Below are 17,945 nucleotides of genomic sequence, written 5' to 3' on the forward strand. Positions count from 1 at the left end.
AATATATATCTGTTTTTATTTTGAAAGAAAAATTGAATGGATAAGAAACACTAACAGTGTAGATAAACATTGGTCCATTTCATGGTTGTTTGCTCAGGGCTTTGGAATTGTTTTTGTCAAGTCCCACAGAAGAGTGTCTGAACTTTTAATAGAAAGCTTTGAAACGTCTTTTTCCTCCACTGAAGCTGGTCTCACCGATACACACTTTAGTTTTCCACTTCTGCCATCCATAGAGCCGACACACCTTATCAATTAAAACCATTAAATATAATGGCATGTTGAAATCTGTATACAGATTGTACAAATATTCTACATGCACATGTAATATCAATTCTGACCCTGGGTAAGGAAACACCAGATTGTTGTTGAAGTCTGCAATATCATAGCTATATTGAATTTTTTTTTTTTGGGGGGGGGGGGGGGGGGGCAGCACAAATGAAGCTCACCAAAGCAGAACTTTTTTTTAAAGAAAAATTTGGCAATAATTTCATTAAAAATTCTTTATGATATATTAATTTTCATTGTCAGATTTGATTTACAAGGGTTTGAATTTAAAAAGTTTTCATAATATTTTTTTTAAACCGATAAGAGAGGTGATGACATTCAAGTACATCTGCTGGAATAGTTATCACAGGTCATATAGTTTTAAAATAAAATGAAACCACTTGTCCATCGTCTAGGCAGGAATGACAAATAGATGTATCGTGCCATTGAAAGAAAGTTTAAAGTTGTAAAGATAGAGATAGATGTTTTGGTGTATTGAAGAAGTGTAACATAGGTGTAATGTGTTATGATTTAGATACCTGTGCCAATGTCCTCTAGTCAGCCTAGGAAGTTGACGGTCCTGTAAAAACAAAACAACAAAAATAAAATTATAGCAATGGAGAAATTTAAACAAAGCAAACAAGAGGCCTATGGGGCCTGTAATTGAACTGCTAATGATTTGTTGTTACTAAAAAGGAACTAAAAAAAATTGTCAGAAATGTTTTTGACAATTTGAGAACGTTATTGCCATTTTGCTTATTTTTCTAAACATTTGCAATTTTAATCACATTTCATCAGGGCAGTTAGATGAACACTAATGGATTAAATTAAGAATATTCAAAAAGGCTCCAGCAAATACTAAATCCTTCATTATACAGCATTAAGTTCTCTTGGCTGAGGGATGCTTTACACAAAATAAGGTTAAAATCCCTTTACCAATGCTTCAGAAGTGTTGATGATTATTTGTACTTGAGATCATACAGATGGAACAAATATATATAGAAAGGAAAACCCCCATAGCAATATCAAAGGTTATGTAAGTATTGAGTTAGAAAAGAAGACTTACGATTTCATAGAAAACACATGGAATGGAATCTTGCTCATCTTTAACAAGAAATTCTTTTCCTGTTGTTGAAGGATCTTGCATCATGGCCGAGTCCACTACACCTGTAGTTGGTTCAACTTATAAACATCATTTTGATAAACTGACTGATATTTTTGATGGATTTCCAGATATCCTATTGATGAATAAGCAGGTATCATCATCATTAACTGCAAAATATTGTTTGTTGAACTGGGCAAGTAAAACGAAATTTGCAATAGTGTTAAAACTTATAACTAATAAGTTTAAAAGTTAGGTTTCTTTTAACCCATCCATGACAATTTGTTGTTTTATACTTACCATACACTTCAAAAATCATATTGATTGTGTCTTTGTATTTGCTCCAGTGTTTCATACCCTGAATGGTTGATGTTATAAGGTGAAGGGACTTATCTGCTTTGTTTTCACTCTTCTGGGTTGCTTTTTTAGGTTCCTTTTAAAGAAAGAGGTGGTATATTGATATTTTCATTGATGTACACAAGTAAATCATTTATGTGTATCGATCAATTTAGCTTAAATTGAAATTACCATTGAGATTACACAATCTGTACATTATTTTTAAACAAGAAAAGCCATAAAGAGCATCCTGAAAAAAACACTTAAGGCACGAAAGCCATTAAATTAACAAATTCAGAACTTATGTGATTAAAAACATAATGTGACGCTATGAAATTATTATTATATCAACAAACTTACAGTAAATATCGTGTAACAAAAGGTAATAACACCGATTTTGTTCTATGCATCAGATCATGTAAATGGTTAAAAATACCAAATAAAAAAGAGGGAATTCATCTTTATTCAATAAACACTGTACTTCTACAACAATTTACTTTTTGTGTTGAGGATGTAGATGGTTTGGATACAGAGTCTCCAAAACTTCCAACTCGCTGATATCCTTGGGGTTGGAATTGCTCCCTAGAGTTGTCTGTCTCTGGTACTGTGGCTGCACCACCAGGTCCTGGTCTGAATGAGTTCTGGTTTCTATGTGTGCCTGTCTGAAATGGCTTCTGGTTCATATATGTATTGGTCCTGGAGGAGGAGGTATTTCCAGAATTGTCAGCCTGGAACATGAATTGGCTTCCTGCTTGACCATTGTAGTTCTTATTCCCTTTACTATACCTGCAGAGATTGTAGAACTATAGATAAAAAAAGACTGTACCAGTTTTTCAATGGAAGACAAGCTTAAACATCAAGTAACTAAACCATTAATGAAGCATATGTTTTCAAAATATTTTGATTCAAGATAAGTTGTATGTACATAAAGGCATTCAAAAACAAATTGACATACAATGACAAGAAATGCAAGAATATAGATGTATAAAAACTTCAAATGATACATTAACTTTAATATTAAGGAGAATGACTTGTTACACTGATTATATCTGAGCCTAGGTTTTTAAGTTGCATGTCTACACTGATCAAACTTTGTCAGATCTCATTCTTCTTTATGTTCTTTGATGTTTATCAAAGAAGTCATATCCATATACTGTTGTTAAAATCTGTTTGCTGAGTAACTTCCAATTGGTGTCAAAGCTGTGTAAAAATGTCCAAATGTTAGTCAAATTCCATTAACATTAAACATTCTTGGCTGTTAAAGATAACTAACAAAAATCAAGTTTTGACTGTTACAGTCTACTCTGAACACTAGTATAATGGTTCAATACCTGTTCTGCTGTTGTCCATATGAGTTGGACATGTTGTTTGCTATATTTGGTGGACTCTGTGGTGCCTGGTGATGGTTTGCCTGGCTGTTGCCAGTGTTGGCTACCTGTTTATTGGTGAAGGACGCCTGCCCACTGCTCCATCTCTGTTGTCTGTCAGCCTGCCACCCTTGGCCAGACTGCCCTGTCAGCTGTCTGCTGGAGTTTGGCAGAGCTGAACCAGTCCTAGATACCTGTGTGCCTCCTGTCACACCCCTGTTTGGTCCCTGAAGATCCTTGTTGATTGTCTGTAACTGTCTACCAGGACTTGGTCCATTTGTATTGTATGCTATAGTATGAGAATTAAAACATTTTGGTATAAAAGTAAGACATTATTTAATCAATGAAGTGATCCAATACCTTTACCTCCCTTCTTCACTACCGGTAATTTACCGTTTGATTGTGAATTACCATTTTAGTCTACCTACATATTAAAGAACATTTGTATAACACTTCAAGGCTTTAGAATTTATCTTAAACTGAACTTTGATTATGGCAGATAATTAGTTTCCCTCTTAACAAAAAGTTGGTAGAATCTTTGAAGATGTTGATTATTTACCCTTTAGTTCGTTTCCATACTAACAGGGAGTTTGTTTGGGTTATTGACTTTTTGAAATCAATATCAAAAACATAATAGGATAATTTCTATTGCATTAATATGAATATAAATTGTGTTGTGAATAACAAAAAAGTGGACAGTCTGGCCATTCAAAAGCATCATCATAAGTAAATGCAACTCAATACTAACAACAATGTTGGCTTTGTTGCTGCTGTTGTCTGTTTTGCTGTTGATACTGTTGTTGGTTCTGTTGTGACCTAGTGCTCTGCTGTTGGTATGACTGGTACCCCTGCTTTGGTTTACTGGGTGTGCATATCTGGCCATCAAAACCATGAACAGGCATTAAATCTGGGAAAGTGGAACTCTCATAATTAAAGATAAATTAATATCTTGAGGAGAGGAGGCTATTTTTTATCCTAATTATCATTGAAACTGAAGTTATAAACAAATTGATATACTTTGAATCCATCTGATATAAAATACATGTTTATGAAATTATGAACATGGTACAAACTAAGTGGGGAAAATGTGTCTCAATATGGAGTCACTTTTTTGATGTTAGGAAAGGGAAAACATACTGTACTTTACTTCACATGCCAAAGGCAAAGGAAAAAGACAGATGATTTTTAATGTCTTTAAAAAATATGATTACATTTTTAGAACTACATTCCAAACCATCAAAAATTAATTGTATAGAGATTGCCTCCCCTTGCCCACATTAATTACAGGCAGATACTCTGGACTTGGCCTTTGTAAAGTGTAAATGTTGATCAGTTTTAACAAAACTGACAAAGGTTGATTACTTATAATTAGTACACAATAGTACTATTGCATAAACTGAGGTACTGTTCGACAATGCATGTATAACCTATACTCATATATGAACTTTTATATGGAGATAATAAGTTATTCTCATATAACCTTGATTGAAGCACAGGGGTTCGTTACAAATGTCTAAAATACACATATGCTATCCTGATGCTGTGATCCATATCAGTATAGCATAGCATAGGCCTATGTGTATTTCAGACATTAGTAACGAACCCCTGTGATTGAAGATCTATAGTTGATCACACACTTAAAGGTAGATATTCTTTTAATTTGGAATGAAGTCTATGAGGGGTCGTTATTATGAGTAAACGTCAAGAGAGAAACACTTGATAAATTATGCATAACCTTGATAATGATGTGACGACTGTTGTGCATTTGTTGGGATGCTGGTTCCAGGTCCGTCAATATTTTGAGGATCGGCAATAACAGCTTGACGTGGTCTTTTCCGATGATTAAATATTGGCGCAGGGATGTTTTTCTGAATCAAAATATTCACTCGTATATATTCATATAATTATGATGTATTCTAAAGAAATCAAATTTCAGAAAATTCCTAAGTTCACAAAGTGACAGTATTGTTTGCCTAAATAATTAGCTTTACGCAAAGGTTTAAGATGCTCCGAAGGTAGGCCTACAGAAATTAAGGTTGTTTTATATCAAATCTATCCAATACCAAACTTTATGATACATAGGCCTAACTGAAGATCTTAAAACACAATATTTGTGCTCATCAAAGAGCTTCACCAAACGAATCTTCAACACGTTTCATTTCAAGAAGGCGTAACAAATATTCCCCAGCATAACTATATATATATGATATATGGTACATTGTCTTTAATATATTCATATATATTTTATTAAGCAATAGGCAAAAATGCCTTTGTGCATTACATAATAAAAATCCACATAGGTGGTACAGGTGGAGTGGAACATGAACATGGACAAAGAAATATATTTGTAATTGGTATAATACACATACATGCAGCGACAGGTACGAGGACTTATTTTCAAACTACCCATATTTAGGCAACCAGATATCCATTACCACGTGTTTCATAGCCATAGAGAAAGTACATATTGTTTGTATACTGTTAAAAGTTTGTACCTAAAAACAGTTGTGTTACATGTATATGTGATCAATGGGAGATAACTCTCGATGCCATTAACAATATTTAACGAATTGAGTATGTGCGTAACAAAAATACAGAATTTAGGATAAAGTTGCCAGAAACACGTACAGAATAAATACCCAGTCGCCCAGAGTTAATTATTAAAAAGAATATTATTTCTGATCTCGTTTGCCTTGAAAACATAAATTGCTAGATTTCTTACAATTGCAACATTAGATGATGTAATTATATATATAGATACAAGATATCTTACCTTCATGACGGTTTGGTGATACTGTACCTTACGATTGGTAATGTATGTGTTCTGTGGGTACTTTTGTACCAAAGCCTGAAAGAAAACATAGATAATGTATCCAGCTGTAAGCAGACGACAGTATGCTACATTTAGCTTACATTTCAGTAGATCAATAAAATGTCCCTATTTCATCTTTATGGGCGAATCAGTAAACAAAAACCGATATAAACAATAATGACTTATTTTTGTTAAAATGAAACAATGCAACATTACCTGACGTAATTCTAATCACGTCAAATTCAGCGCACTAAGATACATTTCAATTTCGTAGAGAGTTAACTTGATCTTGTTCTTTTTATCCTCTCTACTTAGAGAGTTATCAATAAGGGACATAACTCTGCCTCTTTTGTTTCTGAGTTTGCAACTGATATGAGAATGTAAAATTTCGAAAAAATGTATATAACATTTTAAATTAAGAATAAAAATCGATCGGACATACACCTCACAATAAAAAAATGTCTGTTTTCTATACTCGGAAATACGATTGGGTCGTCCATGGTCATTATGGTGACATTACCCAAATCGGATCACCAAACCATCATTTTTCTAAATCATTGAAAAATCTGAGTAGGAATTTATTCATTTATGGTTGTATCAAAGAAAGAATATCGATGGATGTTTTTATAAACGAAATTAGCACCCTGGGCTCACTTGAGATATTTATAGAACGCTCTGAAGTCACCAATCAGCGTCTCCGGTTTTTGCGAATGTCGGGACCCAAAACGGACCAAGGCTTGAATTTTGCAGTATCGTACGCTTCAAATGAATATATTTTTTTTGTCAGCATATTAACATTTTATGATGACCTTTAGAATTTATATGACAAAAAGTATTTCTATAATTTAGTGTGAATTTTGTCCAAAACAGCGGAGTGGACTTTCGTCGCACGCGCCATTTTTTAAAAACGTAATCAAAACATTGACATTTGAGTTTTAATTACGTTTTCTTGCGCTGTTTGAACTTAAAAACTAATTATCTGTAGACAAAAAATGATGCATGGCTATCTATTCTAACACTACCGTCATCATGTTAAAACTGACTTTTTGACACATTTATTTATTTATTAACAATGTTTTCGTGATTTTGCTGTTAATTTACTAATTACACTAAATCTTCAGTTTTTACTTTCAAGAATAAAACTTTATTGACAAGTTTGTACATTTAATTTCCGTCTAGCTATGCTCATTTTGATGTAAACAGATACAGTTTTCCGAGTGATCCGCTATAGACAATGATCCGCTACTGCCGTAACAACTGTAGTATTTGCAAAATGTGATCCGATTTGGGTATCGATCCGATTTGGGTACTGCCACCTTGGGCTTCATCATACATAGTTTTCAGTATGCATGTTGGCCTAATGGTATTAGTTACATCCTTTTGTGTTAGCGCATATAACCACTCTGGCAATGAAGAGCCATCAGCATTCTACGAACTTTGAACATACTGAAAGCAAATAACTACGGACTTATTTAACATGAAGGTTGCTGTCAGTACTGACGTATTTCGATAAATCGTGTCGAACTCACCGAAATGATAATGCCGGGTTTGCCATAAATCAACAACATCAAGAGCGTATGTTTATTTCCAAATAGTTTTATGTGTACTGTATTGTACTGTTATGCTTTATGTGCCGTGAGGAGTTAAGAAAAAAATCGAAGTTAACAATGATAGTCTTGAATGCTGTCTCTACTTCTAAATGAAGCAATAAGGCATAATGTACACGTGCATAACCCTTAAGCATTAACATTATAACCGTTTTGTCCGGTGCCTATTTACAGACATTGCTGTCAATGTTAAATCAGCTGTACCAAGTGAGCAAACACCTTTCTAAAAACCGAAATATGTAAGCGTCCGCATGACGTCGAATGACGTTACGTTTAAAGTGATGACGTTTAAAACATATTTTGTGACGTTTCACTCACCGGAAGACAAAAATGACAGCAAAAGATGGATCTAAAAGGGATATTTATTACGAGTTTGTTTATTTATTTGTCATACAAATTTATTTTGAAGTTTGGCAAAGAACAATTCGATGAAGTCCTTCTCACACTGAAAAGATATCCCCATGTCGAGTGTCCTAAAGGTTATATGTTGTATAAAATTCAAGTAGAGAATAATGTTTATCACATTCAAATAATGAAGGAATATTCTCAAACAAGGACACAGATCGGGAATTTTAGAAGATGTGAACAGATAAATCTCCAAGGTAACGTTACTTGTGATGGCAACATTGACGGCACGACAAGATCTTCCTGCATCGTGTCAAATCGTGGCGACGAAGAAATCATTCAAGAAGCATGTGCAAAGGTTCGTTACAAATTGGATGTCATAAACTACCTACCAGATGAATACGAGTCCGTACCATCAATTCTCAACAGGGTGCTGACGTATTTTACAGAAGTGGTGTATGGGTAAGGTAATTCTAGCTTCTCCTGAAGGACCAATACTACCTTACTTTGACATGATCTTCTTTCCAAAAGAACTACGTGATAAAGGATTTTAATCGATGCTATTTCTCTACTTCTATTGCGATAGGGGAGACCGGGGCAAGTTCGATCCATTTTTATTCAAGTCTTTCTGAGCAGTAATACATGTTTGGCATTTGTTGAAATTTATGTTTATATACAAATTGTAAGAGAAATCACACGCCCTTCATAATATAATAACAAAAAGACAAACATATCCGTATTTGTAGATTGTTTATTTTTTTCTATCGAAGGATTGGATGGCCGAACGTAGTTCAGACAGGCAAATCTGGGGTAAGCTCAGCTCACGTTGGAAGCAGCATAAACATGACGTCATAAAGCATGTAAAGTCAGATTTTCCCACGACTCCTGTGTTGCATGTACCGACATTGCCCTGGTATCATTGGCCGAACCTGCAGTTAACTGATATTCAATACATTGATTATTACAGCAATACGCATGTCAATGCTAGGCTTTTAGGTATACCACCACGTGAAGCTGTCAGTGTCACGTGCTCGCGTATGACATATATAAGTAGCAATTCGGTTCACAGAAAGTTCGCAAACCTAGAAAGAAGTGAGGTAATGATTATCTTTCTAGCCTCCCGCAAAAGTAGCTTGCTCAAGATAAAAAAAAATATCAAGGGTGGCGGACTTACCCCGGGGCAGAACTTGATCCGGTCTCCCCTAGAGTATTGGCCAATTTAAAAAAAGCCAGAAGAGGAGTAAAATGGAAAGCGATATTTTTAAAATTAAGAACGGATAAGATTAACTTGTGTTTGTATAATTAGTAAGCGGACGACAGAAGGTTGTTTTGAATGAATCTGCTGTAGGTCTGGAGACAATGTTTGGTATAGAAGCTTATTCCAATCGGGCATTTTTTTTAAATATCCACAAGAATAGATACATCGATAAAACTCCAATAACTCTTATTTTTTTGTTTTATTATTCATATATATTGTTTTAAAGTAAATAACTAAAGCACAGAGGACAGATTAAATGAGTAAGAAGCACTACAAGATTTGAAACGATGAACCAACTCATGCATTTTACGATTTATTTGATTGTTATTATCGACAGAAGATAACCCGTAAGTTTACAAGTCCCCGTTTTATCTGTCAGTTCCTCCCCTGACGTCACTGATGTACTGGAGAGGGAGGCAGACTTGAGAGACTACGTCCTACTCCAGGGAATCTTCCCGGGGACTCGCTGGTGCGGGTTTGGTAACCTCGCAGACGATATACACACTAATGTAGGTAAGTAAACAGGTCAGGTTTACAAACAGCCATAGCATGTCTTTAATAACTTATATATCTTTTTTATAAGGAATACATTTGAAATAGCATTGTGGACCATGGGGTCAGTTATTGTTTGACATTGACGGGAATATTTAATGGGTCATGACTGAACCCTGTTATACCAAGGCAACTGTCCTTTACAGATTGTATCAATATCGTGCTCAGTTGCCTTCAATTGCAACACAAATATTGTTCACGTAGAAAACCTATTTGAGAAGATTTCTCCCACAACCACTATCGGTTTCCCCACTCCCGATTCATTGGATAAACCTGCTAGCCTAAGGTTACGCTCTGAACATGATTTTATTGTGAGGTCATTATTGTTGGCAATAATGTTTCCTCCATCGGAAACGGACATAATGTATTTCTAGGGGAATGATGTGGTTTTCCAGATAAAATATGAACATTATGGAGAAAAAGGTCCCCAAATTCTTGATGGTTGATTATCATGTTTATCTAACTCTCATCAGTTAATTTTCAAATTGTAAAATGCACTCGATAAACCTCGCGTCTTTATACAGAAAATGAACTAACTGGACATAATCATCATACCCAACCATCACACGTCGGGGACCCCTATTTCTTCTTTCTCTCATCATATGTATCCGACACTTCATATACATAAGTAAGAAAAAAATGTTTTACGAAATTGTAACAATAAATAAATACTTCTGAATTATTAAACTAATAATAATTGATTGAGTTCGCTGTTCTTGTGTTACAGCAAAGGGTAAATCAAATATTTGCACAGTGGATACTAATATTTATTAAATATATACTTGGGTGAACGTTCAGCACCATTGCCGAAAGTGAGGCATTACCAAGGAATGAAGGCGCTGGGAGGCAAAAAGAATGTCAGGAAGTACAGAGAACTTGCAATGGGGAGGGGTTAGCAGAACAATGGGGAGGGGTAAGCAGAATAATGGGGAGGGGTTAGCAGAATAATGGGGAGGGGTTAGCAGAACAATGGGGAGGGGTTAGCAGAACAATGGGGAGGGGTAAGCCGAATAATGGGGAGGGGTTAGCAGAACAATAGGGAGGGATTAGCAGAACAATGGGGAGGGGTTAGCAGAATAATGGGAAGGAGTTAGCAGAACAATGGGGAGGGGGTAGCAGAATAATGGGGAGGAGTTATCAGAACAATGGGGAGGGGTTGGCAGAACATTTTTTGTTTCTTCAATAGCCCCATTTTAGATAGAAGGAAACCTCCGATTCTGCAGGGAGTCCCCACAGTAGTCGCCTTTAACGCCATGTAGTAAGATACTTCAGGGGCAAAGCTCTTCCGATATAACAGGTGATATTGATAACGCTATCATTGGGGAAGCCAATACTTACAGAAAAATGTATACATTTATCATGCCCGGTTAAAACATACAATAGTAGTGCTTGTCAATTAAAGAATTCAAGTCTGCTTAAAACGGTGAAAGACTGACATTGCCTTTTGTATAGGAGAACATCAACGTACGGACTCATGCTGTCGTTCCCACGACCTCTGTGAACCCAAGGTCCGGGCTCTACAGAAAAGGTACTATTACAACAACCAGGGTATCATCCCAATCAGCCACTGCAGCTGTGACGTCGACTTCTACAACTGCCTCAAGGGAGTTAACTCTCCCGTGTCCAACAAAATCGGCAGGATTTTCTTCAACATAGTAAAGATCAAATGCTTCGATTTTGCTGTCAGTGATGTTTGCACGTTGGAGTTGATGGGTGTATGCCTCACGCGCGGACAGAAGTGTGCCGCCGTACTGAAGGGTAGTCCCTATTACTGAACATATCTTCTATTTTAAATCGGATAGAACCAACACTCTATAGTTAATTGTGTAGCAGCTTGACTTTTGGACGAGCCCTCTGCAATAACACTGCTTGTGCTGTTTGGATGCCGAATCACAACAAAAAAAAAATGAAAAAAATGAAAAAATGCGGAAGCAAGATCATTTCGATGCAGGTCCGATCTCCCGTATAAATATTTAACATTTCTGTGACGCATGCTATCAAATTATCTATAGCTTGTTTTGCTGGCGGAGAAATCTTCAATGTATACAAATAACATAATATTTTAACAGACATATCATCTAATTAAATATATCTATAATATGAATGGTGCATGTCTTCGCTGTCCCCGAAAAGCTGCATAATCTATTAAGATACATACAGTACTGTGGATGGAAGTCATGCTTATTTTTTCGGTTTTTTCTTTTCTCTTTTTCAATTTGCGTCATGCTCCAAAGGCATTATTTTAATGATTGAAAGAATGAATTTGGATGATTCACACATACGTTACGAGAAAAGGCTCACAATATATAATGGTTTGCAGGTTTTTTTGTACAGAAAATCTTCTTTGTATTCAAATTGCAAAATTATTTTTTTCAAGACATCTAAACATATTAAGTAACACTAAAGTATTAATAATGTTTGTCCGCTCTGTCTTTGTTATTCGTTTAGACTACTATAGGTTGAAAGAAATTATTTTCAGCAGAACTATAAGGCACATCTGTCTTGGCTAACGGTCGTTTCTTCATAATAGGTGAAGCCTGAGGAAACTTATAAAGTTAATCATGTCTTTTATCAACTTTTTCTTGCTCCTTTAATTAGACATTGTTTTAATGGCCCAAACAATAAATAAAATTAGATGTTTCACGCATACAAATTTCTAGTTAAGACCTAACTTAAACATTAAACAGATGTGTATAACTTTGTATAATGTGGAAAACATCATTTTCTCGGTCCAAGACATATCTACCTTTACAGGTCGATTGACAAGTGACAATGGTCAAAGGTGCGTTTTTTTTTCTAATTTCTCTGTGCCAGTCCCCTCAAAATGTATAACAGTAAAAATATAATAAAAACTGTCATGCATTCAAAGAAATAAAACACATTTTGCAAAAATATATAGTATTTATTGTTTTAAAAAAGGTAATAAATTATTCAGAGATCAATATCGGAACAACAAATTAACATATATTCAAATAATTGCACAAATATTTTATAATCATAGGTTCAATTTGATTGTTGAAAGGTTAATTTAGACAAGGTCAATTTAAGATTAGGTTCAATTCAATTTAAAGATATCTCAATTTATCTGAAGATATGTTCAATCCAGTTGAACACATGTTTAATTTAAACGTACCTTATTTACTTAATCAGCGACAGGTACAATATTTGTAAAGTCGTCTATGACAAGAACCAGATAAAGCAACAGGTTCGAGTTGGTACTTGTTCAATAATAATGTATCAAATTCGAATATGTGAAACTACTAACAAAATGTTCTACTTACAACATAGAATGTTAACACCCCAAAAGTTTAAATATATTTATTGTTTAATGCAAACTCTTGCTATAGTTTTTTTCTGATTTTCTGACGGCATGAAAAGGCTATCTTGTAATTTACTATTTATCTTTAATCATTTAAAGACCAGTGCAGTTATTTGAATATATGGTACATTTGCGTTCCATAGTACAAAAAAATGCAGTATTCGTTAAAAATCATTAAATGAACAAGAGACGGACTTGGGCTCACATCCCGGATACACTTTCATGTTCGGATTGTCCAGATCTCCGACGTTTCTGTGATCAGCTGAAGGAACATTGGGGGTTTCAGAAGGAGGTCCAACGTCCTTCACACATGCGCAGCGCGGTTTTGTTGTGCCAGGTCTGTAGTACTCTCTAGGCAGCCCTGTCCAGTCTCTCTGTATACCGCCACTAGAATTTAAACAATTTAGCACATGTATCGTAATGATATTCTTACATAGTAAGGGAATATACGTGTGAATACTAGACTAGAGCTAAGTAATTTTGAGGAAACGTTCAGCTTTAGGACCAGCCACATCGAATTAAGTTGATTCATATCTGTAACGCTAGATTGAAATCATATAAATATCATATATGTGTATACGTTAATGATATTCTGGATGTTACCTAAGATTTGAACACCAGAGTCGTCTCCCCTTCCCTTGCGCAGACTCCGAGTTGCATGGCGGGAAACGTCTATAATCTGCCGCTGTTAAGACCTTTTCCTTTTCGGCGGTGGCTAGTTGTTTCTCGTACTCGCGATACGCTTCCGTTGCTGTGCCCTCTGCGTTGTAAAAGTTACCCACAACTTTACCTGGAAATTGCCAATGAGAAGCGTTATATTGTAATTAAAGTAAACTTAAAAACAGTTTATCCGTCACCGAAGCAGGCATCCCAGGTTTCCGATATTTGCAGAACAATGTTTCTCCGATAGATCATTTACAGGTTTGTAATCCATATAACTTTGCGTTAAATATTAACCGTTTAGAAATACTGTACGTTTGATCCTTACGATTAATCTTTCTTATACAACTTTACCTGAAATCTTACCTACGTATATACATGTATTTCCTATTGAACCGTTTAACGTTAACATTGCCGACATAGGTGTAATCTTTCTTGTAGAATTTTCGCTTTAACCTTACCGACGTAGGTGTATTCTTTCTTGTAGAATTTTCACGTTGACCTTACCGACGTAGGTGTAATCTTTTTTGTAGAATGTTCACTTTAACCTTACCGACGTAGGGGTAATCTTTCTTGTAGAAATTTCACGTTGACCTTACCGACGGAGGTGTAATCTTTTTTGTAGAATGTTCACTTTAACCTTACCGACGTAGGTGTAATCGTTCTTGTAGAATTTTCACTTTAACCTTACCGATGTAGGTGTAATCTTTCTTGTAGAATTTTCGCTTTAACCTTACCGACGTAGGTGTATTCTTTCTTGTAGAATTTTCACGTTAGCCTTACCGACATAGGTGTAATCTATCTTGTAGAATGTTCACGTTAACATTACCGACGTAGGTGTAATCTTTTTTGTAGAATGTTCACTTTAACCTTACCGACGTAGGTGTAATCTATCTTGTAGAATGTTCACGTTAACATTACCGACGTAGGTGTAATCTTTCTTGTAGAACTTTCACTTTAACCTTGCCGACATAGGTGTAACCTTTCTTGTAGAATTTTCACTTTACCCTTACCGACGTAGGTGTAATCTTTCTTGTAGAACTTTCACTTTAACCTTACCGACGTAGGTGTATTCTTTCTTGTAGAATTTTCACGTTACCCTTACCGACATAGGTGTAATCTTTCTTGTAGAACTTTCACTTTAACCTTGCCGACATAGGTGTAATCTTTCTTTTAGAATTTTCACGTTAATCTTACCGACATAGATGTAATCTTTCTTGTAGAACTTTCACGTTAACCTTACCGACATAGGTGTAATCTATCTTGTAGAAGGTTCACGTTAACCTTGCCGACATAGGTGTAATCTTTCTTGTAGAATTTTCACGTTAACCTTACCGACATAGGTGTAATCTATCGTGTAGAATGTTTACGTTAACCTTGCCGACATAGGTGTAATCTTTCTTGTAGAATTTTCACTTTAACCTTACCGACGTAGGTGTAATCTTTCTTGTAGAATTTTCACGTTAACCTTACCGACGTAGGTGTAATCTTTCTTGTAGAATTTTCACGTTAACCTTACCGACGTAGGTGTAATCTTTCTTGTAGAATTTTCACGTTAACCTTACCGACGTAGGTGTAATCTTTCTTGTAGAATTTTCACGTTAACCTTACCGACGTAGGTGTAATCTTTCTTGTAGAATTTTCACGTTAACCTTACCGACATAGGTGTAATCTTTCTTGTAGAATTTTCACTTTAACCTTACCGACGTAGGTGTAATCTTTCTTGTAGAATTTTCACGTTAACCTTACCGACGTAGGTGTAATCTTTCTTGTAGAATTTTCACTTTAACCTTACCGACGTAGGTGTAATCTTTCTTGTAGAATTTTCACGTTAACCTTACCGACGTAGGTGTAATCTTTCTTGTAGAATTTTCACTTTAACCTTACCGACGTAGGTGTAATCTTTCTTGTAGAATTTTCACGTTAACCTTACCGACGTAGGTGTAATCTTTCTTGTAGAATTTTCACGTTAACCTTACCGACGTAGGTGTAATCTTTCTTGTAGAATTTTCACGTTAACCTTACCGACGTAGGTGTAATCTTTCTTGTAGAATTTTCACGTTAACCTTACCGACGTAGGTGTAATCTTTCTTGTAGAATTTTCACGTTAACCTTACCGACGTAGGTGTAATCTTTCTTGTAGAATTTTCACGTTAACCTTACCGACGTAGGTGTAATCTTTCTTGTAGAATTTTCACGTTAACCTTACCGACGTAGGTGTAATCTTTCTTGTAGAATTTTCACGTTAACCTTACCGACGTAGGTGTAATCTTTCTTGTAGAATTTTCACGTTAACCTTACCGACGTAGGTGTAATCTTTCTTGTAGAATTTTCACGTTAACCTTACCGACGTAGGTGTAATCTTTCTTGTAGAATTTTCACGTTAACCTTACCGACGTAGGTGTAATCTTTCTTGTAGAATTTTCACGTTAACCTTACCGACGTAGGTGTAATCTTTCTTGTAGAATTTTCACGTTAACCTTACCGACGTAGGTGTAATCTTTCTTGTAGAATTTTCACGTTAACCTTACCGACGTAGGTGTAATCTTTCTTGTAGAATTTTCACGTTAACCTTACCGACGTAGGTGTAATCTTTCTTGTAGAATTTTCACGTTAACCTTACCGACGTAGGTGTAATCTTTCTTGTAGAATTTTCACGTTAACCTTACCGACGTAGGTGTAATCTTTCTTGTAGAATTTTCACGTTAACCTTACCGACGTAGGTGTAATCTTTCTTGTAGAATTTTCACGTTAACCTTACCGACGTAGGTGTAATCTTTCTTGTAGAATTTTCACGTTAACCTTACCGACGTAGGTGTAATCTTTCTTGTAGAATTTTCACGTTAACCTTACCGACGTAGGTGTAATCTTTCTTGTAGAATTTTCACGTTAACCTTACCGACGTAGGTGTAATCTTTCTTGTAGAATTTTCACGTTAACCTTACCGACGTAGGTGTAATCTTTCTTGTAGAATTTTCACGTTAACCTTACCGACGTAGGTGTAATCTTTCTTGTAGAATTTTCACGTTAACCTTACCGACGTAGGTGTAATCTTTCTTGTAGAATTTTCACGTTAACCTTACCGACGTAGGTGTAATCTTTCTTGTAGAATTTTCACGTTAACCTTACCGACGTAGGTGTAATCTTTCTTGTAGAATTTTCACGTTAACCTTACCGACGTAGGTGTAATCTTTCTTGTAGAATTTTCACGTTAACCTTACCGACGTAGGTGTAATCTTTCTTGTAGAATTTTCACGTTAACCTTACCGACGTAGGTGTAATCTTTCTTGTAGAATTTTCACGTTAACCTTACCGACGTAGGTGTAATCTTTCTTGTAGAATTTTCACTTTAACCTTACCGACGTAGGTGTAATCTTTCTTGTAGAATTTTCACGTTAACCTTACCGACGTAGGTGTAATCTTTCTTGTAGAATTTTCACTTTAACCTTACCGACGTAGGTGTAATCTTTCTTGTAGAATTTTCACGTTAACCTTACCGACGTAGGTGTAATCTTTCTTGTAGAATTTTCACTTTAACCTTACCGACGTAGGTGTAATCTTTCTTGTAGAATTTTCACGTTAACCTTACCGACGTAGGTGTAATCTTTCTTGTAGAATTTTCACTTTAACCTTACCGACGTAGGTGTAATCTTTCTTGTAGAATTTTCACGTTAACCTTACCGACGTAGGTGTAATCTTTCTTGTAGAATTTTCACTTTAACCTTACCGACGTAGGTGTAATCTTTCTTGTAGAATTTTCACGTTAACCTTACCGACGTAGGTGTAATCTTTCTTGTAGAATTTTCACTTTAACCTTACCGACGTAGGTGTAATCTTTCTTGTAGAATTTTCACGTTAACCTTACCGACGTAGGTGTAATCTTTCTTGTAGAATTTTCACTTTAACCTTACCGACGTAGGTGTAATCTTTCTTGTAGAATTTTCACGTTAACCTTACCGACGTAGGTGTAATCTTTCTTGTAGAATTTTCACTTTAACCTTACCGACGTAGGTGTAATCTTTCTTGTAGAATTTTCACGTTAACCTTACCGACGTAGGTGTAATCTTTCTTGTAGAATTTTCACTTTAACCTTACCGACATAGGTGTAATCTTTCTTGTAGAATTTTCACGTTAACCTTACCGACGTAGGTGTAATCTTTCTTGTAGAATTTTCACGTTAACCTTACCGACGTAGGTGTAATCTTTCTTGTAGAATGTTCACGTTAACATTACCGACGTAGGTGTAATTTTTCTTGTAGAATTTTCACGTTAACCTTACCGATGTAGGTGTAATCTTTCTTGTAGAATTTTCACGTTAACCTT

General features: G+C 35.5%; 3 protein-coding genes across 5 annotated transcripts in view; 1 reads left to right on the forward strand and 2 right to left on the reverse strand.

Annotated features, from left to right (window-relative positions):
- On the reverse strand, positions 1–6,207 carry LOC110458527 (spermatogenesis-associated protein 22-like). 2 transcript variants are annotated; one of them, XM_021510258.1, is made up of 10 exons: positions 6,098–6,207; positions 5,843–5,917; positions 4,805–4,937; positions 3,818–3,976; positions 3,034–3,358; positions 2,200–2,488; positions 1,667–1,799; positions 1,331–1,431; positions 804–844; positions 1–244 (listed from the first exon to the last, which is right to left on the reverse strand). In XM_021510258.1, the coding sequence occupies exons 2-10, from the start codon at positions 5,846–5,848 to the stop codon at positions 94–96; spliced, it is 1,338 nt and encodes a 445-aa protein (XP_021365933.1). In that variant the 5' UTR covers positions 5,849–5,917; positions 6,098–6,207; the 3' UTR covers positions 1–93. The 2 variants fall into 2 exon arrangements, with proteins under 2 accessions (XP_021365933.1, XP_021365932.1); XM_021510257.1 differs by lacking the exon at positions 3,818–3,976.
- Positions 6,208–7,528: 1,321 nt separating this feature from the next.
- Positions 7,529–12,515, forward strand: LOC110458577 (acidic phospholipase A2 PA4-like). Of its 2 annotated transcripts, none has more exons than XM_021510342.1 (3): positions 7,529–8,191; positions 9,471–9,604; positions 11,096–12,515. In XM_021510342.1, exons 1-3 carry the CDS (start codon positions 8,106–8,108, stop codon positions 11,416–11,418), a joined length of 543 nt encoding a protein of 180 aa, XP_021366017.1. In that variant the 5' UTR covers positions 7,529–8,105; the 3' UTR covers positions 11,419–12,515. The 2 variants fall into 2 exon arrangements, with proteins under 2 accessions (XP_021366017.1, XP_021366016.1); XM_021510341.1 differs by having other exon boundaries at positions 7,533–8,295.
- Positions 12,516–12,524: 9 nt separating this feature from the next.
- LOC110458578 (neuferricin-like) overlaps positions 12,525–17,945 on the reverse strand; it is a 20,965-nt gene continuing 15,544 nt past the window's right edge. The window contains exons 3-4 of the mRNA XM_021510343.1: positions 13,566–13,752; positions 12,525–13,349 (exon numbers count right to left, since the gene is read on the reverse strand). Coding sequence (XP_021366018.1) covers positions 13,127–13,349; positions 13,566–13,752 — 410 coding nt within the window. The 3' untranslated portion in view covers positions 12,525–13,126. The remainder of the gene's footprint in view (positions 13,350–13,565; positions 13,753–17,945) is intronic.

This window comes from Mizuhopecten yessoensis, unplaced genomic scaffold (assembly GCF_002113885.1).
Source record: "Mizuhopecten yessoensis strain PY_sf001 unplaced genomic scaffold, ASM211388v2 scaffold9651, whole genome shotgun sequence".
Classification (NCBI taxonomy): Eukaryota; Metazoa; Mollusca; class Bivalvia; order Pectinida; family Pectinidae; genus Mizuhopecten; species Mizuhopecten yessoensis.

Coding starts and splice junctions, on each gene's coding strand:
- LOC110458577 (XM_021510341.1), top strand. CDS start 7,832: ATGGATCTAAAAGGGATATTTATTACGAGTTTGTTTATTTATTTGTCA. Junction 8,296..9,470: donor TTTACAGAAGTGGTGTATGG/GTAAGGTAATTC, acceptor TTTATCTGTCAG/TTCCTCCCCTGACGTCACTG. Junction 9,605..11,095: donor CGATATACACACTAATGTAG/GTAAGTAAACAG, acceptor CCTTTTGTATAG/GAGAACATCAACGTACGGAC.
- LOC110458527 (XM_021510258.1), bottom strand. Junction 2,489..3,033: donor TATGGACAACAGCAGAACAG/GTATTGAACCAT, acceptor CAATCTCTGCAG/GTATAGTAAAGGGAATAAGA. Junction 1,800..2,199: donor CTACATCCTCAACACAAAAA/GTAAATTGTTGT, acceptor TTTCTTTAAAAG/GAACCTAAAAAAGCAACCCA.